This window comes from Ursus maritimus, unplaced genomic scaffold (genome assembly GCF_017311325.1).
Source record: "Ursus maritimus isolate PB19 unplaced genomic scaffold, ASM1731132v1 scaffold_14, whole genome shotgun sequence".
Classification (NCBI taxonomy): domain Eukaryota; kingdom Metazoa; phylum Chordata; class Mammalia; order Carnivora; family Ursidae; genus Ursus; species Ursus maritimus.
The window spans coordinates 46957236-46980664 of NW_024423786.1; the positions used below are offsets into that span (position 1 = coordinate 46957236).

Genomic DNA, 23429 nt, shown 5'->3' on the forward strand with positions numbered 1-23429 from the left:
TGCAAAATGACTGCATTAGTGTTTTAAAACACATTTATCTTCCTAGAATTCTATGGATCAGAAGGCTGAAGTGGTTCTCACTGGGCTAAAATGAAGATGTTTGCAAGGCTTGGTTCATTCTGGAGGCTATAGGGAAGATTCTACTTCTCTGTTCCAAGTTCATGTTATACTGCAAAAATAATCTTAAATATATTTTGTCATTTTCTTAAGATTTTATTTGTTTATTTGAGAAAGAGAGGGAGAGAGAGAGGAAGAGCATGAGTGGGGGGAGGAGCGAGAGAGAGGGAGAGGGACGTCCAGACCCCACGGTGAACCTGGAACCTGAGAAGGGCTCAATCCCAGGACCCACAGTCCATGACCTGAACCAAAACAGAGTGATATGCTCAACTGACTAAGCCATCCAGAGGCCCTTGCACATATATATTTCTTATAATGAACAAATGTGTCGCAACGAGGAACTAAATTCCTAATCTCTGGAAAATGTGTCATGAAGCTGAGGTTTCTCTTGCTCACAGTTTATATCAAGGGACTTAATTCTCCTCCTTGTTGAAAAGAAAAACAGCAGTTTTCTATAGATGGCATGGCTGTGTCTCCACCACAAGTCAATATTTTGGAGACCCAAGGGGTCTAATCCACAGATTGCTCAGTCTTAGAGTTTGGGGAAAAGTTGAAATCAGAGTTGGGATAAGGTACCAGGAGGTCTGAACTCTGGGAGCAGTGGAGTTCCCAAGGAAGGAGTAATTAACTCTGGATTCACTCAGTTGTAACCTGGTCTGTTGGGAACACAGAATCTCCAAGAAAATTTCCTTTGTGTCCACACCAGTGTCCCATGGGGAAATCATGTGCTTGGAGGTTGGGGGAGCAGGAGGGAAACGTGCCTCATGAACAGACAGAGGAAGCTCTAAATACCTCCTGTGTGGCAGTCCCTCTGCCTGTGCCACCTTGGCCTGGATGGGACCTGCTTGTTGCTTCTGGAATCCTAAGCTTGGCTGGGAGACTGATGCCAGCCTCCTTCCTGCCGTCTTGTGTGGGGACAGTTTAATTACCATCATCCCCATCCAGGAAGAATTCAGGCTGCTACATGGAGACTCCTTCCTCAGAGTTCCCATGCAGGTGAGTCCAAGAGCCCCACAGGTTTTGCAGCAAAGGGTCAGAGACGATCCAAGCCAGGTACATTTAGCTGAGGTCAGCTGACAGTCACCATCCTAGCCCAGAACCTAGAGATCTCTATTCTCATTCGCTGGCCAGATGAACTGATTAATGGATTCATTGATGATGTTAAAGAAAGAAGTGGACATTGGTTTTCTGTATTGTACATTGTCTCTACCATGTCTTTGTATTTGTACCGTGGGGACAGGGGGTTTTATTCTCATTTTTTATTGCATTCTTTCGAACAAGCAATTAGACAGGGGTTTTGTTTTTATTTTACCAGCTTTGCTGTTTGCATTGCATTCTTTTGTGTATGTACAGACATATTTTTTTTGTTTTTTGTTTTTAAAGATTTTATTTATTTATTTGACAGAGAGAAAGACAGCCAGAGAGAGAGGGAACACAGCAAGGGGAGTGGGAGAGGAAGAAGCAGGCTTCCAGTGGAGCAGGGAGCCTGATGCAGGGCTCGATCCCAGGACCCTGGGATCACACCCTGAGCCGAAGGCAGACGCTTAATGACTGAGCCACCCAGGTGCTGTATGTATAGACATATGTGGGGAATTGTGTTTACTAGTAGTATGGGCTCAAATTTGTCATTTGGTTATATGGTGTTTTCTCTGTTGCTTTTTTGATTTATTATCAATCCTGAAAAATTGAGCTGTTCACTAATATTCTTCACTTGCCAATCCTTGTGATTAAAAAAATAGAAAATGAATGGTATTTGTACATTGAGTGCTAATAAATCACCTCTATAGATATTTCTCACTTGTTTTCACACCTCTGTTATTCCCCATGGGTCCTTTTGGCTCTTTGTGATGGGCTCTATTTCTAAGAGTTGCATCATCCTTGACTCTTATCTCTTTGTTAGACTTGACTGTAGATTGCCTTTACCTTCCATAACCATATTTGAATCCATAGATCTTTATTTAAGAAAACTATTATCACTTAGATACTGCTTCCTGCCCAGTTGTAAAAGTCATTCTATCATATTCTTTTATTCCAAGTCTTTGGACATTCAGTCTGGAATTAATGACCCATCTTGATAGCACTCAATTATTATTTTATGTGTTTTTACGTTACTTTTAGATTCTCATATAATTTTGTTTCACATAGTTGTTTTTAAGCTGCTACACTTGACCTAGTTTCATTCTTCCTGACAATCTTTTTTCCTTCAGTTTTTAGTGTCTTTTAAAATCTGTTCCTACATGATGCACACATATACAGTCAGATATGATATAAATGGATGAGCAGTGTTCATCATAAATACCCTTTAAGTTTTAGGGCAGTCTTTTTTCTACCTGTATCCATTCTTCCTTCTTGCTCAAAATTACCTCGTGAATTTGCCTCCAGTCAACTTGGGTAATACTGACTTTTACTTCGGAGTCTACAAAATGTTTCATGATATGGCCGTGCTACTCACAATTTGAAAGAGTTTCTATTTTTTTCTCAATGCATTGATTGCTATTATAACAATTCTACAAAAATATTTTGAGATTGCTATGTTAAAAATCTGGTTCTCTGCTGAAGGAAATATTGTACCCCAGGGGAACACTGAGCAATTTGGAGGTCATATGGGAGGTGTCAGAAGAGGCCAGGGACGCTCTAAACATCCTACAAAGCTCAGGACACAGGCCACCACAGAGAACAGACCGGACCAGAATGTCAATAGTGCTGAAGCAGAATCCCTGAGCTAAAGAATATCTGTATTTTCATATTTATAGCTGTCATTAGGCTGTTTTCTGAACATAGCAACAGTTCACGTTTCTGCCAGCAAAACTAGAGAACCTTCTTTTGCTACCTGTTTAGACAAATGTTTATATACTGGAACACCAGGTTCATTGTTAGATGCCTATTATTATGATATGTCCATAAACTCTATGCCTATTCTGCAGCTAGGAGCATTATTGTTCTTGACTTTGGCTGGATATATTGTCCATAAAAAGTTTTAATTTTATACAGTTAAGTAGGTTCATCTTTCTTCTGATTTTCCTGCCTTAATGGCAATGATTTTGCTCACCTGTAGCTTGTATCTGTAGTATTTTACACCTTCACCTGAATGAGCAGTTCCCATTTACAGGGAGTTCTGTAATCCTTCTGAATTGTTTAAGATGTACGAGATCGGGAACCAATGTATTTTCTTCCAGATGCATAGCTTGTACGCCAGCTTGTATGGAACAACCTCTACCACATAAATTGAAATACAACCTTGACCTATATGAAATGTCCATATGCACTGAAACCTAGTTCCTGATTTGATGGACAAATACGAACAGAGCATCTGCTAAGGCGAGAGAGTTCTAGGGACTTTTATGCTATATTTTCTCATGTCAAGGTCTTTGCTAAGTTAATTGCTGATCCATATCGATATTTTTCAATTACTACTATTGCACATCATATCTTAGTTCATTTCAATGCTCCATTCAGTTTTTTCTAACACGGTTGCATGAAATCACTCTACGTAACTGGTTTCAAGCCAGTGCCAGTCCTTTTATGTCAGAATTTCTCATTTTCTCAAATTTGTGTCCATGTTAGTGTGCTTATGCTCACATGCCGTTTTGAAAATCTACAGTGAGCAATATCAGTGAGGGTCCTGCTTCTTCATGCTTGCACAATGATGATGAAGTCACAGTACAAACACAAGTGTGTGTCATGTGAGAGCCTCAGGCATGAATCTTATGAAGACAATCATTCAGAGACACAGGACAGATTATCACGATGTGTGCTGAATTTTCTAGAGTGAGGTCTGAACAGGCCTTTGAGTGTTGTGCAAAGACCAGAAAGGGACCAGAATGTGCCCATTGTGATTGTCAAAAAAGAGATCAGAACGCAAAGCAAAGGAAAACCAAGAAAGGATGCCACATAAGGAAATGGGGAGGGACTTTCCCCAACCCCTCAAAGATCCCAGGAAACCCAGTTGGTTAAATAAATATGCGAAAGGTCGCAGAGAAAACAAGTCTCCACCTGGTTCATCCTACCATGCCCAACCATGCTGTGTTTGGCCTGTTTCCTCTGCTGAAATGCTGGTTTCTCCCCTTAACACTTTTCTCTTGGCGCATTCACTCTGTAAGGCAAATACACCATGAAGATACCACTACTTTTGTCTTCTGACCAAATTTAATTTTGCTCCTCTATTATTTTCGCCAGGCAGCAGGGAGATGAGAAGAGTTGAAATGTCAGAACCAAGGGTGCTTTCTTCTTCCTCTTCATCCCTCATGTTTCAGCAACCACCTGAACCATGGATCTTTTTGCCCTTTCTGTTTGATTTCCCTCCCTCACTCCTCTCTCTCTCTCTCTCTCCTTCATAGCAGATTGTGTGTGTTTCTTTAAATACAGGACAGAAAATGAGCATGCCAGTCTGACTAATCAATTGAATTTATCCATGGGAAGTTTGCTAATTGGAATGTCAGGTAGCATTTTACATTGTTTAGGGAAATGATAATTGATCTGGCCGGCCTGAGTTACAGCCAATCCAGCCTCATCATTGGGGCTGGGGGTGAGGAGTCATGGTAAGAACACAGCCCAGGGAGCAATGATTTGGGGATGTGTGTGTGTGTGTGTGTGTGTGTGCACCTTGTGGAGTAAGAACAGTCCTCAGAGCAATAGTATGGTCTAATATATTCCAAGGTGACACTTACAATACAAATTCCAGCACTCAATCACCAGATGGTACTCAGAAGAGGCTCTATTTCAAATTAGAGGTGGGAAGGTCAAAGAGAGGAAGAGAGACAATCTCAAGCAGTCTCCACAACCAAAGCAGAGCCCCACATGGGGTTCAATCCCACAACCCTGAAACCATAACCTGGGCCTAAATCAAGAGTCAGACCCTTAACTGAGGCACCCAGGTGCCCCGAAACATATTCCTAATAAAACAGTAGAATGCATAATCTCTGGGGGGCCTGGGGGAAATGAGACCAAGAAGCCTAACCAGAGATGAAATGGGAGGGAATCTCTTCAAGGAGGACAGTCCCTACACAAGATACTGAAATTAACTTCTTGACTGCAAAATATAAATTGTTGTATTTCAGCTACGTGAGCAATACTGATCACGTGAAAATTAATGATGTCTTTTTCCTCTTTCCTGGTAGTCAGTGCAACCACATGCAACCTGGCAATGATACACGGATATCAGAATTTCTTCTTCTGAGATTTGCAGAGGAACCAGAAGTACAGCCCCTCATATTTGGGCTTTTCCTCTCCATGTACCTGATCACTGTGTTTGGAAACCTGCTCCTCATCCTGGCCGTCAGCTCTGACTCCCACCTCCACACCCCCATGTACTTCTTCCTGGTCAACCTGTCCTTTGCAGACATATGTGTCACCTCCATCACCGTCCCGAAGATGTTATGGAACATCCAGACTCAGAGCAAAGTCATAACCTATGCAGGCTACATCACACAGATGTACTTTTTCATAATCTTTTCCGTGTTGGACATCTACCTCCTGTCCATGATGGCCTATGACCGCTTTGTGGCCATCTGTCACCCCCTGCACTACACAGTCATCATGAACCCCCGGCTCTGTGGACTGCTGTTTCTGGTGTCCTGGATCACGAGTGTCTTGCATTCCTTGTTACAAACCTCAATGGTGTTGCGGCTGTCCTTCTGTACAGAGGTGGAAATCCCCCACTTTTTCTGTGAACTCAATCAGATGATTCAACTTGCCTGTTCTGACACCTTTCTGAATAACATGGTGATGTACTTTGCAGCTGTGCTGCTGGTTGGTGCTCCCCTGGCTGGGATTCTTTACTCTTACTCTAGGATAATTTCCTGCATACAGAGAATCTCATCAGCTGAGGGCAAGTATAAAGCATTTTCCACCTGTGCATCTCACCTCTCAGTTGTCTCCTTATTTTATTGTACGATCCTAGGAGTGTACCTTAGCTCTGCTGCTCCCCAGAGCTCCCACGCAGGTGCAGTGGCCTCGGTGATGTACACGGTGGTCACCCCCATGCTGAACCCCTTCATCTACAGCCTGAGGAACAGAGACATAAAGGGGGCTCTGATGAGATTCTCTGGGATGGCAGCTATCAAAGGACCAGGTGTCCTGGGGCTGCAGAATTTCCCATAATTGCATGTCTCAAAGCCTAAGAGTCAGAAGTTATGATTTTTTAAGCAGATAATGAAAGTAGAACTTGCTTCTGTCATTTATTTCCTGGTATTTTAATTTTTTCAACTTCTTAGTATAATTTAGTCATTCATTTTATTAAGTTCTTCTCTTTCTTTGATATCCAACTGTTTTTTCCCTTCATTTTCTTCCTTTATTCCTTAGTTTATCCCCAACATTTGTGGGTTATTCTATTTTGTTTAAATTCAATTAACTAACATACAGTGTTTCATTTCAGAGGTAGAGTTTGGTTATTCATCAGTTACATATAACAACCAGTGCTCAATACATCATGTGCCCCCCTTAATACCCATCTCTCAGTTACCCCATCTCCCCACCCTCCTCCCCTGCAGCAACCCTGAGTTTGTTTCCTACAGTTAAGAGTCTCTTATGGTTTGTTCACCTCTCTGATTTCACCTTATTTTATTTTTCCCTCCCTTCCCCTATGATCCTCTGTTTTGTTTCTTAAATTTCTCATATGTGTGAAATCATATGATAATTGTCATCCTCTGATTGACTTATTTTGCTTAGCATAATACCATCCAGTTCCATCCATGTCATTGCAAATGGTAAGATTTCATTTTTTATGGCTGAGTAATATTCCCATTATAGATATTATATATATATATATATCACATCTTCTGTATCCATTCATCTGTCGATGGACATCTGGGATCTTTCCATAGTTTGGCTATTGTGCACTTTGCTGCTACAAACATTGGGATGCAGGGGCCCCTTCAAATCATTATGTTTATAACCTTTGGGTAAATACCTAATAGTACAAACTTTGATATGAAAAAGTTAGAAATTCCCATTTATCTCATGGAACTGCTTGGATTTCCTAAGAATCATTTCTTCCCAAAGGACAAAAATCACCCCACATAATATGTTTTTTAGTTTTACTAAAAGAATAGTCATGTGTTACCACTACTATGGAAAAAATTCCATTTGGCAACTAGGTCCTTTATTTACTGTTGTGTTGTGTTATGTTATGTTATGTTATGTTATGTTATGTTATGTTATGTTATGTTATGATGTTATGTTATGTTTTATGTTATGAATCTGAGTCCACAATTTTTCACTTTGCTCTGTCATTTTTTGTATAGCCCTTCATTAACTACTCTTTGTCATAAGTATACTAGTGTATTTTATAATACTTTATCAGTTTTCTTCTCCTAACTAGGATCCTGTTATCTGCTCAGGCTGTATGTCCCATTGCTTACATTAGTCACTGGCAGACCTGATTATCAAATACATATCTACCAGTGGAGTCTACATGGAAAGAGATATTTGAATAAATATGATTTTTTAAAAGATTTATTTATTTGTTTGAGAAAGAAAAAGTATGAGCAGGAGAAGTAGAGGGAGAGGGAGAAAATCTCAAGAAGACTCAACACTGAGCTTGGAGCCCCATGCAGGACTTGATCTCACCACCATGAGATCAAGCCTGAGATGAAACCAAAAGTTTCATGAAACCAAAAGTTGAAACCAAAGGTGAGTCACTTTCGGTGAAACCAAAAAGATCTTTGGGAAGGAGATGGGGGAATAACCAGTCAGTGGATCCGTCAGAATACACACCATTTATCCACTAAGTTTGCTCTCTTATGTGTGTGGTTCATGAAGCCCCAAAACAACTACCTTAGTAATGTCAAAGATCATTGATCACAGATCACCATAACAAATATGATAATAATCAAAAAGTTTAAAATATTTTAAGAATTTCTAAATTGTGACACAGAGACACGAAGTGAGCAATGTCATTGGATAACTGGTGCCAATAGACTTGCCCAATGCAGGCTTGTCACAAACCTTCAATTTGCAAAAAATAAAGTATCTGTGAAGTGTGATAAAGTACAATAAAATAAGGCATGCCTGTTTTTGCTGGAATATTTATGTCTTATGATATTCCCAAGTCACGTGTATAAATGACATGAAATTCCATGTCAATGGGAAAAGTGACTAGGTCAGAGTTCAAGGTCAAGCAAATGTATTCATTGATAGATTACTGTGAACAAAACCCAGAACCATTGTGAGATTTTCTACACGGTGGAGGAAAAGATCTAAGAAGTGTGAAAACATATCACTGAGGGATGGATTCAGCTGGGGACAGTAGAAGAGGAGAAGAAGAAAATCTGTATAAGGAGAAGCCACTTAGAACATATTAAGAAGCAAAGGTGATAATATGAGGTGATGTTAGCTAGTTGAAAGGGTTGAGATAAGATATGCAAAGGGGGTAGAAACACTGACTGGATTTTTTGGGGTCTCTTTTCTTATTTCCCCCAACATCACTAAAAAAAGACAGAAGAAACCTCCTAATCCAAGATGCTGGATTGCAGAATTCCCTTGAAGCAATTCCAGGTGGTTTGGACAGAGATACCTGACTGTGATTGGCTCAAGTATTAAAATCTAGTCCCTAACCAGGTCTATCTAGATACAGCACTGACCCTTTCCTTTTTTTTCCTTTTTACATTAATAAAAATGAAGGGATATAGTTAAGAGTCTAAAGGCAGAGTGAGTTGGTGTCCATGAACTGTTAAATGAGAGAAGTAGATTGTTGGCTGAGTCAGATGGTGAAATCAACCTTTATAATATATCTATCATAATAGATGTATTATACATATACATAATATATATACATAATATAATATAGCTATCATAAATTCAGCCCAAAGTACACATGTTCCCCCTCCATGCCCAGCACAGTGCCTGGCACACTTGAGATATGTGCTATAGACTGAATTGTGTCCCCTTAAAATTTATAGATTGAAGCTCAGGTCCCCAATATGACTGTATTTGCAGATAGAGTTTTCAGGAAGTGATAAAGTTAAGTAAGATCATAAGGGTGGGTTGGATTGGATTGGTGGCTTTATAAGAAGAGGAAGAGATCTCTCTATATCTATCTCTATCTCTATCTCTCTATCTCTATCTCTTTCTGTCCCCACATGCACTGAGAAAATCCCAGTTGAAGACAAAGCATGAAGGCAGCTGCCTCCAAGCCAGAAAGAAATCTCTCACCAACCCAACCATAATGGCACCTGATCTTGGACTTCCATCCTTCATAAATGTGAGAAAATCAATTTAATTTAATTTAATTTATCCAGTCTCTGGTATTTTCTTATGGCAGCCCAAGCTGATTAATACAATGTGTACACCCACCTGATGAATGAGGAAGTAAAGTTCCCTTAGAAAAATTACCGAAATGTCCTTCAATTTGTGAGCAATACATGCTTTATGGAAGTTTTTGTCTTTTAATGAAAAGATTATATATGGTGTAAGGCAGTAATATACTATGTGCCCTGACTCTGGTTCCCAGTCCTGGGGGAAGCTTTCCTTATCTCCTCAGAGTTATACTCCAGGAAGAATTTTCTCCTTTGGTAGAGTATTATCCATAGATGTTACTCTCCTTGGACAGTCAATGTGCTGAAAGCATGTATGCAGATCTGATCCTACCTAGAGCCCAAGTGTAGGCTTCCCCGAAGCCCCAATCCAAGGACTACCCTATCTCTAAAAGATATGATTTCTTTCACTGTGCATATTTTTAAATTTATTATTTATTCGAGAGAGAGAGAGAGAAGATGCGAGTGGGGAGAGGGACAGAAGGGGAAGGAAAGGAAGGAGAAATAATCCCAAGCAGACTCCACACTGAGCATAGACCCTGATGCAGGGCTTGATCCCATGACCTTTGAGATCATGACCTGATCCTAAAACAAGAGTCATATTATCCTCAACCGAATGAGCCACCCAGGTGCCCCTCTTCCACTGTGCTTATGATGTGGGCATCAAGAGGAAATAAAAGCTACCTTAGTGAAAATGGTTTAAAACACAGGCCACTCAGAGAAGGTCTTTCAGGATGAAACAATAGTCAGACTCTTATTTCCCTTGCCACCCTTGGACCAGAGTCTCTAAAAAATATTTTTAATATTTGTGTGCTCACAAATGTATGCATCCATGTAAATATGAGCCCAGGAAAGAGATCTTGATTATCTCACATATCAATTATCTCAAAGTTTCAGTGGGCTGGGAATTCAGGCATGGCTTAGCTGGATCCTCTTAATCATGGTCTCTCAAAAAGCTGCAATCTACCTGTCAGAAGTGGTTGGGTCTTATCTGAAGGCTTCACACTTGGGAAGGATCCACTTCTAAGTTTACATGTTTTTTAGAAAGATTTCATTTTCAGGAGCTCTTCGACTGTTGGCTCCATTTCTTCTCTAGATGTTAGCTGGAAAGCAAGTAACTAGCAGCAACACTAAGCAACAAAAATGAGCAAACTATTGATACATGCCACAATTTGCCACATGGGACTTTTCAATATGTCAGCGTGCTTCATCAAAAGTTCAAGTTAAGAAGGCAATAGAATATGTTAATAAGATGGAAGTCACAGTCTTTAAAACCTAATCAAAAATAATCTATCATTTTTGCTATACCCATTTCATTAGAAGCAATTCGCTACATCAAGTCCACACTCAAGGCATGAATACCAGGAGGTGAAGACTACAGGAAGCCATCTTAGAAGTCTGCCTAGCACAATCACTATCTGGCCAACATTTGGTGTTATCAGGTTGAAAATGCCATTTTCGCCACTTCAATGGCTATGCAGTGGCACCTTATTGTACTTTGGTTTGTATTTCTCTAAATGACTAATGATGAGCATTTTTTCATACATTTATTGGCCCTTCATATATATATGTAAAGGGCCAATAATGAAGTATGTCTTTAAGTCTTTTGACTATTTTTATTATTTGTCCTCTTACTGTTGAGTTTTGGGAGTGCTTTATGTATTCTCAATTTAAGCCTTTCATCAGATATACTATGCTAGATATTTTCTTCCTATCTGTTAATGCTATCTCCTAAAGAATACTTACCAACTTTTTAATAGTTAATGTTTTATTTTTAAGCAATCGTAGGTACTCCAAAGTCACAAAGTTTTTGTCTTATGATTTTTCTGGAAGTATTATAGTCTTAGCTTTTATGTTTAGTTCTATAATCCATTTAAAATTAATTTTTGCATACAGTATGAAGTGGGGTCAATGTTTATTTTTTACCATATAGATATCCAATTATTCCAGTATCATTTGTTGAGGAGAATATACTTTTCCTACTTAATTATCATGCTACCTTTTAAAACATAATTTGACTGTATATGTGTGGGTTTATTTCTGGACTCTGTATTTCCTATAGTGATCTCTTTGTATGTTCTAAGTTAATACCACAGTGTCTCGATTACTATAAGTTTGTAACACTTTGAAAATCAGATAGTATAAAAATGCCAAATTTTTCTCTTTTTTCCACTTTTTGTTTTGTTTTGTTTTCTAGATCGTTTGAATTTACATATTCATTTTAGAATCTTCTTTTTTTTTTTCCACAAAAATGCCAGCCAGAATTTTTACTGGGATAATTTTGAATACAATAGATCATTTCTGGAAAGAATTCCAAAATCTAAGCTCCAGCACTTGTTAGCTGTGTGACTATAGAAGTTACTTAATTTCTCTATGCCGTCATTTCCTCATATGTAAAACAGAAATCTCAGTAGCACATAACATAGTTTTCGAGAGAAATAAATGATTTCTTTGTAAAGCACTTAGAACAACTTCTATAAATATGATGTCTCACATAAGTATTAGCTATCTGAAGATATTCGTGATTATGTGTATTTTATTTGTCTTGTTTATTATGTTGCATCATGAACTGTAATGAAGGTGATTCTAAAAGCCCTTGATTTGTTTATGATGTATTGGAATGTTTGTGTATTTCCCTGTTAGTATAATGTTCATGTAGATACAAAGAAACACATCTTTTCCACATAAAGAAAATAACCATCTATTTAAAAAAACAGCAGATTTGTACAGACAAAAGAAATAAACAGTGAACTTGAAAATAGGCAAATTGAAAATATTGAGTGTTAGGAGCTGAAAGAGAAAAGAAATTTTAAAAATTAAATAAAGCCTAAGAGACCTGTGGGTTTAAGGGAGATTCGGGGCCTTTTCTGTTTCCATACAAATTTAAGGACTATTTGTTCCAGTTCTTTGAAAAATGTCCTCGGTATTTTGATCGGGATAGCATTGAAAGTGTAGATTGCTCTGGGTAGCATGGACATTTTAACTATGTTAATTCTTCCGATCCATGAGCATGGAATATCTTTCCATCTTTTTATGTCTTCCTCAATGTCTTTCAAGAGTGATTTATAGTTTCTAGAATATAGGTCCTTTACGTCTCTGGTTAAGTTAATTCCAAGGTAACGTATGGTTTTTGGTGCTATTGTAAATGGGATGGATTCCCTAATTTCTCTTTCTCTCATCTATGGAACATAAGAACTAGGATGATCGGTAGGGGAAGAAAGGGATAAAGAAAGGGGGGGTAATCAGAAGGGGGAATGAAACATGAGAGACTATGGACTATGAGAAACAAACTGAGGGCCTCAGAGGGGAGGAGGGTGGGGGAATGGGATAGACCGGTGATGGGTAGTAAGGAGGGCACGTATTGCATGGTGCACTGGGTGTTATACACAACTAATGAATCATCGAGCCTTACATTGGAAACCGGGGATGTACTGTATGGTGACTAACATAATATAATAAAAAATCATTAAAAAAAAAAGAAACATTAAGGGAGCCCCGAAAGAGAAGAAAGAAATGGCCAAGAGAAGAAAGAATTGAAAGAAAGAAGTAATTATTTGAAGAAGTAATTTGCTGAAACTCCCCAAATGTGATGAAATAAATTAACCTACATATGTAAGAAATTCAGTGAACTCAAAGTAGGATAAACATAAAGAGACTCACACCAAGACACATAATCAAGCCATTGAAAGCCAAAGATAGAAGAGAGAATCATAAAATCAGTAAGTGAGAACTCATCATGTATGAGCTCCTCAATAATATTATCAACCGATTTTTCCACAGATACCTTGGAGGCCAGAGTCCATGGGATAATGTATATAAATTACTGAATGAAAAAATTATCACCTGAGAATTCTACACCTCACAAAAGTTTCCCATAAAACATGAAGGAGAGTTTCAGACATTTGTGGGTAAAGAAAATCTGACGCACTTAGATTCCCGCTAGATTCACCCTACAAGAAAAGCCAAAGGGAGTCCTTCACAGAAATGAAAGGACACTAAACAGTATCTTGAAGTCATATGAAGCTATAAAGATCTCTGTTAAAGTTAAATACATGAGCAAATACAAAAAAACACAGCATTTTGTAATTTTGGATTTTTTTTATTTTAATGTTTTTTCATTATATTATGTTAGTCACCATACAGTACATCCCTGGTTTCTGATGTAAAGTTTGATGACTCATTAGTTGCATATAACACCCAGTGCACCATGCTATACATGCCCTCCTTACTACCCATCACCAGTCTATCCCATTCCCCCACGCCCCTCCCCTCTGAAGCCCTCAGTTTGTAATTTTGGATTTTAACTCCACATTTTACATGTAGAAGGACTTACAACACGACAGTTTAACAATAATGGAAGAAGCCAAGATGTCCTTCAACAGATGAATGGATAAAGAAGATGTGGTCCATATATCAATGGAATATTACTCAGCCATCAGAAAGGATGAATACCCCTTTGCATTTAACTAGATGGAACTAGAGGGTATTATGCTCAGTGAAATAAGTCAATCAGAGAAACACAATTATCATATGGTTTCATTCATGTGTGGAACATAAGGAGTAATGCAGAGGACAATAGGGGAAGGGAAGGAAAACTGAATGGGAAGAAATCATTGAGAGAGATAAACCATATGAAACTCTTGACTCCAGGAAACAAACTGAGGGTTGCGGAAAGGAGGTGGGTAGGGGGATGGGGTAACAGGTGATGGGAAATAATTAGGGCACATGATATGATGAGCACTGGGTGTTATATTCAACTCTTATATAGTTATATTCAACTAATGAATCATTAAACATTTTATCAAAAACTAATGTACTATAAATTCAATTGGCTAATTGAATTTAAATAAATAAACACACGAATTTCAATATGGATAAAGTGATGGGTGGAACTGTATAAGAGCAGAGTTTTGTGTATGATTCAGGTCAAGTTGTATCAGCTCAAATTAGATTATTATGATTTGCGGATGTTACATGTAATTCCCATTGTCATAACGAAATATCTATAAAGTACAGGCAAAAAGAAATGAGAAGGGAATCAAAATGTGTCACTATGCAAAAATCAAATCAACACAAAATAAAGCTTGAAAAAACAACTCTTGATACATTTTTAAGTTGAAATTATTCTAAGTATCTTCTCCAACTACAAGAAATGAAACTAGAAATCAATAAAAGGAGGAAAACTGGAAAATTCAAAAATATGTGAAAATTAAACAGCACATGCAAACAACCAATTGACAACGGAAGAAATCACAAGGGAAATTAGAAATTATCTACAGATAAATGAAAACAATGTCACAGCATACATAAATTTATGGGAATCACATCAAAGCAGTGCTGTGTGGATTTATCTTCTGTGATCCAACAGCTGAATTCCCAAAAATGCCTTGAGAAAGAGGCCAGAGGCCATAGTATTTATTCACAAGAGGTTGAGGAATACATTGGTGAGGTGAATTGCTCTGTAGTGGGTGTCCTCGATATGACAGAGTTCATATGACATGGGAGTTGCTGACATTGAAATAGGTTCATCCTAGTTCAATAGAGTGGCATCCTGAATTGGCTGAGGCCAAGTGGATGTCACTCAACATCAGAGGCAAGGAATTTATTAATATGTAGAAGGATCAACATTTTAATCAAAATTGATTGAACCACAAGGATTTTTGCAACAGGCAAAATTGATCATGTTGCTCCGTGAATAAAAGTGATAAGCATCTTATTTAGATCCCATCCATTTGAATAATTAAGAAAAATTCTAGTTCTTATAAAAAGAAACTTGGCCTAAGTTACCAGAATGAAGAGACAATCACTCACTTGATTCTCTGACCTGAGACGTCACTGACCTTGACCCTCAAATGATGGTGAAAGGACATATTTGAAGTCGTTTGGTTGCAAGAAAACATACGTGGAGGAACATAACTGAAAATCCCCTTAAGCAAAGTTTGGGCGCCCCAAATACTTTAAGGAAGGGGCCCACTTGGAAAAATGCTAACCACAGCTTCGCCTTCTCGCTTCTGTGCACGCCTGCTTGCGAAAGATAAACAGATAAATCGAGCTCCTGGGTGGAGGGGTGCCTAATTGCATCCCACCCAGAGCTATCACCCCCCCCGGCATGTTACCCTCCCACCCTCCACCCAGGATGACGCACAGAGAGACCCTCCGAAAGACCACCACCCTGCATCTTCTGGAGCTCTCTGATAGTCCCTCGCGCCAAAATTTCCTATTGGACAGTTTGTACTGGCCAACTGGACTCTTGATTGGGTAGAAACTGCAAACACCCCAATGACTGTCTCCTGAGGGTCACGCCCACAAGCCCCCATAAAAACCTAACCCTTTCATAGCTCGAGGCTCTTCTCCGCTGCCCCTGCGTGGGTTATGAGATGAGCCCCAGCGCACTGGTCCTGCAATAAAGCCTCGTGTGATTGCATCAAGAACTGTCTCTCTCGACTTCATGGGGTTGAGTTGCCGCGTCCTCTAAGGTAGGGTGTGATTTTTATTTCCCCCCTTACAATGGGACCTGCTCACCTGGCCACTCTTAACCCCAAGTTTTTTTAAGAGTCGGAGAGGCCGGTGGGCGCTTGACGGCATTCTGTCTTTACTGCTTGTCTGTTTTGTTTTTTTCATTTGGCAGGTTTCCCTCCGGCAGGAAACCATGGGGCAAACTATTTCTACCCCTCTTTGTCTCACCACCCGGCATTGGTCAGAAGTAAGAGCGAGAGCCCACAATTTGTCAGTAGAAGTCAACAAAAATAAATGGGTAACCTTCTGTGCCTCTGAATGGCCCACTTTTGGCGTTGGTTGGCCCCCTGGAGGGTCATTCAACTTAACACCAATTCTAGCAGTCAAAGCTGTTGTCTTTCAGCCAAATCCGCACGGACACCCTGACCAGCAGCCTTATATCATTGTCTGGCAGGACCTCGTCCAGAACCCCCCTCCTTGGGTAAAGCCGTGGCTTAGTCAGACTCCTACACAAACCTCTGCCCTGACCGTAAAAACGTCCACAATAAAACAATGTTCCTGCGAGCCCCGTAAGATTTACCCTGAGTCTCAAGATCCGGCCCTTCTAGAATGGCCTCCCCCTTACCCGCACGTCCCTCCCTCTGCCCCACCGATGGAACCCTCGGGGGAAGAAAGCGGGGCAAGTGGGGAAGGAGGTCCAGCTCAAGGGACAAGGAGCAGGCGAGGGATCTCACCCGATTCCACTCGGGCCCTTCCCCTCCGAGCCTATGGCCCCCCTCCCGAAGGGAATGGCCTCCAGCCCCTACAGTATTGGCCGTTTTCCTCCTCAGACCTCTATAATTGGAAAACTAACCACCCCCCATTCTCTGAGGATCCCCAACGCCTAACTAACCTGGTAGAATCTTTAATGTTTTCCCACCAGCCTACTTGGGATGACTGCCAACAGCTCCTACAGACTCTGTTCACGACCGAGGAACGCGAGAGAATCCTGATGGAGGCCCGGAAAAACGTCCCTGGAGACAATGGGCTCCCCACTACTCTCCCTAACCTTATAGACCTCGCTTTCCCATTGAGTCGTCCGGACTGGGACTACAGTCAACCCAAAGGTAGGGAGCGGCTACAGGTCTACCGCCAGGCTCTAGTGGCTGGTCTCAAAGGGGCTGCAAGGCGCCCCACCAATTTGACTAAGGTAAGAGAGGTGCTTCAAAAACCTGAGGAACCCCCTTCGGTTTTCCTGGAAAGGCTGATGGAGGCTTTTCGTAGGTACACCCCATTCGACCCTACTTCAGAAGGCCAGCGAGCCTCAGTAGCGATGGCGTTTATAGGCCAAGCCGCGCCTGACATACGAAAAAAATTACAAAGACTAGAGGGGTTACAAGATAGGACCTTACAAGATTTGGTAAAAGAGGCAGAAAAGGTGTACCATAGAAGGGAGACAGATGAGGAAAAAGAACAAAAAAGAGAAAAGATACGAGAAAAAAATTTAACTCGGATCCTGGCTGCAGTAGTAGATGGGAAAAACTTTGAAAGAGACCGGCAGGCAAGCAACCTGAGCAATCAAAGGGGGCCCAGATCACCGCTGGGAAAAAACCAATGCGCCTACTGCAAGGAACAGGGCCACTGGGTTAAGGACTGCCCCAAAAAGAAAAACCAGAACAAAATCCTTTCCCTAGCCGAGGATTCCATCTAGGGAGGTCGGGGCTCGGACCCCCTCCCTGAGCCCAGGATAACTCTCAAAGTGGAGGGGAAACCAGTCGACTTTTTAGTGGATACTGGAGCCCAGCACTCAGTTTTACTATATCCATCGGGGCCCTTATCCCATAAAAGGTCCCTGGTAACCAGGGCCACCGGGCAGCAAGTGTACCCATGGACCACTAAGAGAACTGTTGACCTTGGAACTGGACAGGTGACCCATTCGTTTCTGGTGATCCCCGAGTGCCCAACTCCCTTAATTGGAAGAGACCTCTTAACAAAAATAGGGGCCCAAATCTCTTTCACATCGGAGGGCCCCCAAGTTACACAGGAAGGCCAATCACCGTCCTCTCCATAAAACTGGAAGACGAACATAGACTGTTTGAACCGGCCCCCGTAAGGGCTGATCTCACAACCTGGGTCCAGCGATTCCCAGAAGCCTGGGCAGAGACGGCAGGGATGGGGCTAGCGAAACAGAGGCCTCCTATAATTATTGAATTAAAAGCTACGGCTGAGCCGATAGCGATTCGTCAATACCCGATGAGCCAGGAAGCACTAAAAGGTATACAGCCTCATATATTGAGACTACAAAAACTCGGCATATTAGTGCCTTGTCGGTCGCCATGGAATACCCCCTTGCTGCCAGTAAAAAAGCCAGGGACCCAGGAGTATCGGCCCGTACAGGACTTAAGAGAAGTAAATAAAAGGGTTCAGGATATACACCCGACAGTCCCAAATCCGTATAATTTGCTGAGTTCGCTCCCGCCTGATCACACATGGTATACCGTTTTAGACTTAAAGGATGCCTTTTTCTGTCTCCGTCTTCATGCCTCCAGCCAAAATTTATTTGCGTTTGAATGGAGGGACCCTGACACGGGGACCTCCCAACAGCTCACTTGGACCAGACTTCCCCAAGGGTTTAAAAACTCCCCAACCCTATTTGATGAGGCCCTACATCAGGACTTGATCCCATTCCGAATGACGCATCCCCAAACCGCGTTGCTTCAGTATGTCGATGACCTCCTGTTGGCCGGGGCCACATTAGCTGACTGCCGCCGAGACACCGAGGATTTGCTGAGAGAACTCGCCGCCCTGGGATATCGAGTATCAGTTAAAAAGGCTCAGATCTGCCAACCTCAGGTAACCTACTTGGGGTATGTTCTAAAAGGGGGAAAGAGATGGCTGTCAGACTCCAGAAAACAAACGGTGGTCCAGATTCCTGTGCCCAAATCGCCCCGTCAGGTGCGGGAGTTCCTGGGCACAGCCGGCTTTTGCCGACTCTGGATACCGGGCTTTGCCACTTTAGCAGCCCCCCTTTACCCCCTGACAAAGGAAGGATCCCCTTTCATATGGGGAGCCGACCAGCAGGAAGCCTTTGATAATATCAAGCGCGCCCTGCTGTCCGCACCGGCCCTCACGCTGCCAGACGTATCGAAGCCCTTCACTCTATACGTAGACGAACGAAAGGGCATAGCTCGGGGAGTACTAACTCAACCTCTCGGACCCTGGAGACGGCCAGTAGCCTACCTGTCAAAAAAACTTGACCCGGTTGCTAAAGGCTGGCCAAATTGCCTCAGGGCCGTCGCAGCAGTCGCAGTCCTTGTTAAAGACGCTGACAAACTAACTATGGGACAGAAACTGACAATTGTGGCCCCTCATACACTCGAGAGCGTTGTCAGACAACCCCCCGACCGATGGCTGTCGAACGCTCGAATGACTCATTATCAGAGTCTCCTCCTCAACCGAGACCGGATACAGTTTGCCCCTCCAGTCGCCCTTAATCCCGCCACTATGCTCCCGGAAACGGATCCAGACGACGCGGGGATATTCCACTCTTGCCGAGAGGTTCTCGCCGAGGAAACTGGGATCCGGCACGACCTCGATGACCGACCCCTCCCAGATGCAGACCATACCTGGTATACTGATGGGAGCAGCTATATAGTGGAAGGTAAGCGGGTGGCAGGGGCGGCTGTAGTGGACTCAAAATCAGTAATATGGGCCAGCAGTTTGCCGGAAGGGACGTCCGCTCAAAAAGCAGAGCTAATCGCTCTAACACAAGCCCTCCGCTTAGCAGAAGGAAAAAAAGTCAACGTTTATACAGACAGCAGATATGCCTTCGCTACAGCCCATGTACACGGAGCTATCTATAAGCAGAGAGGACTCCTCANAGCAGGAAAGGAAATTAAAAACAAAAGGGAAATTCTTGATCTCCTAGAAGCAGTCCATAAACCCCTTAAGGTGGCCATTATACACTGCCCTGGACATCAAAGAGACGGTTCGGAGACTGCTCTAGGAAACCAGAGGGCAGACCAGGAGGCAAAGAAGGCTGCACATGGACTTAACGTCCTAACGCTGAGTTCGGAGGAAGGAAATGACGGCCTTTTGCCTTATAAAAGTGTTATGCAGCCAAAGGACCCAAAAACTCCCTTGTCACAAGAGGAAGCTAAAGCCTTCCTGAAACAGCTGCATCATTTGACTCATTTTGGAAAAAAACATCTCGTGACTTCTGCCCGCAGTTCCCCTTTTGTTTTGCCTGACCTAGACAGATTAGCTTATGAAACTGTAAAGCACTGTATCCCTTGCCAGAAAGTTAATGCAGCCTTTTCCAGAAACACCGGAGGAACTAGACTTAGAGGAGACAGACCGGGACTTTATTGGGAAGTCGATTTCACCGAAGTACGCCCAGGAAGATATGGTAACAAGTACTTACTAGTATTCATTGATACTTTCTCTGGGTGGGTAGAAGCATACCCCACCAAAACCGAGACTGCACAGATTGTCACAAAAAAACTTATAGAAGAAATTTTTCCTCGGTTTGGAGTCCCAAGAATAATCGGGTCGGACAACGGCCCAGCCTTTGTTGCTCAGGTAAGTCAGGATATAGCCAGGATCCTTGGGGTAAATTGGAAATTACATTGTGCTTATAGACCCCAAAGCTCAGGTCAAGTAGAAAGAATAAATAGAACTATAAAAGAGACCATAACTAAATTGTCCTTGGAGACTGGCGTTGCAGACTGGATAGCCCTCCTTCCCTATGCCCTGTTCCGGGTCTGAAATACCCCGAATTTTCTAAATGTCACTCCCTTCGAAATATTGTATGGGACTACCCCTCCCTTGGCCTCTATGCATTTGCCTACCTTTGAACACGTAACTAACCAAGCTTTACTCAGCAGATTAAAGGCCCTTGAAATCACCCAAAGGACGTTGTGGAAATCATTAGCAGACGCCTACCGACCTGGGGACCTCCAGGTACCTCACCGGTTCCAGGTGGGAGACTCAGTCTACGTAAGGAGACATCGAGCCGGTAACCTAGAACCCCGGTGGAAAGGACCTTACATCGTCCTGCTGACAACCCCAACTGCTGTCAAAGTAGATGGCGTCTCGGCTTGGACCCATGCGTCTCACGTCAAGGAGGCCCCCCCCGACAAGAATTGGACTGTGGAAAAGACTGACAACCCCCTCAAACTCCGTCTGCGCCGCGTGTATGCTGCTGATGCTGATTCAACTACCGATAAGTAGCCTTAACCCACATGGTCCACTTACCTTGACCTGGGAAATCACCTCTCAGTTAGGGGCTCCAATATGGAGCATCTCTAGCAATGTTCCCCTTTGGGCGTGGTGGCCCAACCTATACCCCGATCTCTGCAGACTGGTTTCAGGCTTAGATGCCTGGGACATCTTAGATGAACAAAACATAGCCTGTCGCGACCCCATGGCCAAACATAGACTAAAAACGGACCCCTTCTATATATGTCCTAAAGATGGTCGAACAAGGGCAATCGTCCGCAAATGCGGAGGTTTCGACCACTACTTCTGTAAAAGCTGGGGATGTGAAACCACGGGGGTAGCCCCGTGGAAGCCAACTTCCTCATGGGACTTAATAAGCGTGACACGAGGAAATGCCACTACCCTTAACGTTACCTTCACTAATAAAGGGAAAGTATCCCGGGACTGGCTAAAAGGGAGAACTTGGGGTTTTAGGTTTTATATAACTGGGACGGATCCCGGATTCACATTTACTGTAAGGCTACGTGCTGACCCGCTAAGAACTGTTCCTATAGGACCTAACCAGATACTAAGTAACCAGTCACGTGGTCCGTCCCCAAATGACTCCCATGGTCTGACCGCAGACCTGCTTCCCCGGCGCCACCCCTTTCTTAACTCCTCCCTGAAAACTTACCATCCTGAGCAGCGGCTGTTCAGTATAGTGCAGGGAGCCTACACGGCCTTAAACCATACTAGTTCTAACTTGACACAGGCCTGCTGGCTATGCTTGTCCTCCATCCCTCCTTACTACCAAGGGATCGTACACTCTGGCAACTACACTGTGTCCGGAGGAGATGACAGATGTAACTGGGGAAAACCTGGAAAATTGACCTTAACAGAAATTTTTGGGCAGGGTCTTTGTATAGGAAATCCCACTCCAGAATATCAGCCCTTATGCAGTAAAACCCATGTTATTTCAGGGGCTAATATTACTGAAAACACCACGATTATCCATGAGAATGTGACCAGTAAATACTTAGTTCCCCTGGGCGGATGGTGGGCCTGCAACACCGGCCTAACTCCCTGCTTGCACACTAGTATTTTCAATCAGTCCGCAGACTTTTGTATCATGATCCAGTTGCTGCCCAAAGTGACCTACTATGAGACAGCCCCCTTCGAAGACAGGTTCGATTCATACCGCCAAGGTGGTTCCCTAATCAGGGATCGCCACAAGAGAGAATTGATCTCCATCTCTTTGGCGGTCCTATTGGGATTGGGAATTGCTGCCGGCATAGGTACCGGAGCGGCGGCCCTAGTTCAAGGGTCCCAATCCTATCAGGAACTGCGGATGTCAATTGATGAAGACCTGAAAGTGTTAGAACAATCCATTACCCACCTAGAAAAGTCATTAACTTCCTTGTCGGAAGTAGTCTTACAGAACAGAAGGGGTTTAGACCTTCTTTTCTTGCAGCAAGGGGGCGTATGTGTTGCCCTAAATGAAGAATGCTGTTTTTATTCCGATCACTCCGGAGTAATAAAGGATTCTATGACTAAATTGAGACAGAGATTAGTAGAGAGACGAAAAGAACGAGAGGCCTCTCAGGGGTGGTTCCAAGGTTGGTTCAATAAAACTCCCTGGTTAACTACTCTAATTTCCGCCCTGACAGGACCACTGCTAATTATTCTGTTACTCCTTACCCTAGGCCCTTGTGTTCTGAATCGTCTCATACAATTTGTCCGTAGCCAAGTCAGCACTGTGCAACTATTCATGTTAAGACATGAATACCAAGAGTTAAACCCCTCAGAGGATCCAACTATTCCATGATTGGAATTGTTCAAAAACAAAAAGGGGGGAATGAAAGGACATATTTGAAGTCGTTTGGTTGCAAGAAAACATACGTGGAGGAACATAACTGAAAATCCCCTTAAGCAAAGTTTGGGCGCCCCAAATACTTTAAGGAAGGGGCCCACTTGGAAAAATGCTAACCACAGCTTCGCCTTCTCGCTTCTGTGCACGCCTGCTTGCGAAAGATAAACAGATAAATCGAGCTCCTGGGTGGAGGGGTGCCTAATTGCATCCCACCCAGAGCTATCACCCCCCCCCCGGCATGTTACCCTCCCACCCTCCACCCAGGATGACGCACAGAGAGACCCTCCGAAAGACCACCACCCTGCATCTTCTGGAGCTCTCTGATAGTCCCTCGCGCCAAAATTTCCTATTGGACAGTTTGTACTGGCCAACTGGACTCTTGATTGGGTAGAAACTGCAAACACCCCAATGACTGTCTCCTGAGGGTCACGCCCACAAGCCCCCATAAAAACCTAACCCTTTCATAGCTCGAGGCTCTTCTCCGCTGCCCCTGCGTGGGTTATGAGATGAGCCCCAGCGCACTGGTCCTGCAATAAAGCCTCGTGTGATTGCATCAA

The 23429-nt window shown here is 42.6% G+C and overlaps 1 protein-coding gene and 1 pseudogene across 1 annotated transcript; both read left to right on the top strand.

The window, feature by feature from the left end:
* The first annotated feature begins 4913 nt into the window (after positions 1-4913).
* Positions 4914-6076, top strand: LOC103682171 (annotated as a pseudogene).
* A 9428-nt stretch (positions 6077-15504) lies between these two features.
* LOC121102427 lies at positions 15505-23429 on the top strand. The gene is made up of 5 exons (XM_040628262.1): positions 15505-15595; positions 15751-15844; positions 15997-16071; positions 20690-21027; positions 22706-23429. The coding sequence occupies exons 1-5, from the start codon at positions 15505-15507 to the stop codon at positions 22825-22827; spliced, it is 720 nt and encodes a 239-aa protein (XP_040484196.1). The 3' UTR covers positions 22828-23429.

Excerpts from the sequence above, each read along its gene's own strand:
- LOC121102427 (XM_040628262.1), top strand. The coding sequence starts at position 15,505 with ATGACGCACAGAGAGACCCTCCGAAAGACCACCACCCTGCATCTTCTG. Across the intron at positions 15,596-15,750 it reads CCAAAATTTCCTATTGGACA|CCCCAGCGCACTGGTCCTGC; the intron begins GTTTGTACTGGC and ends TTATGAGATGAG. Across the intron at positions 21,028-22,705 it reads TGATGCTGATTCAACTACCG|GCCCTTGTGTTCTGAATCGT; the intron begins ATAAGTAGCCTT and ends TCCTTACCCTAG.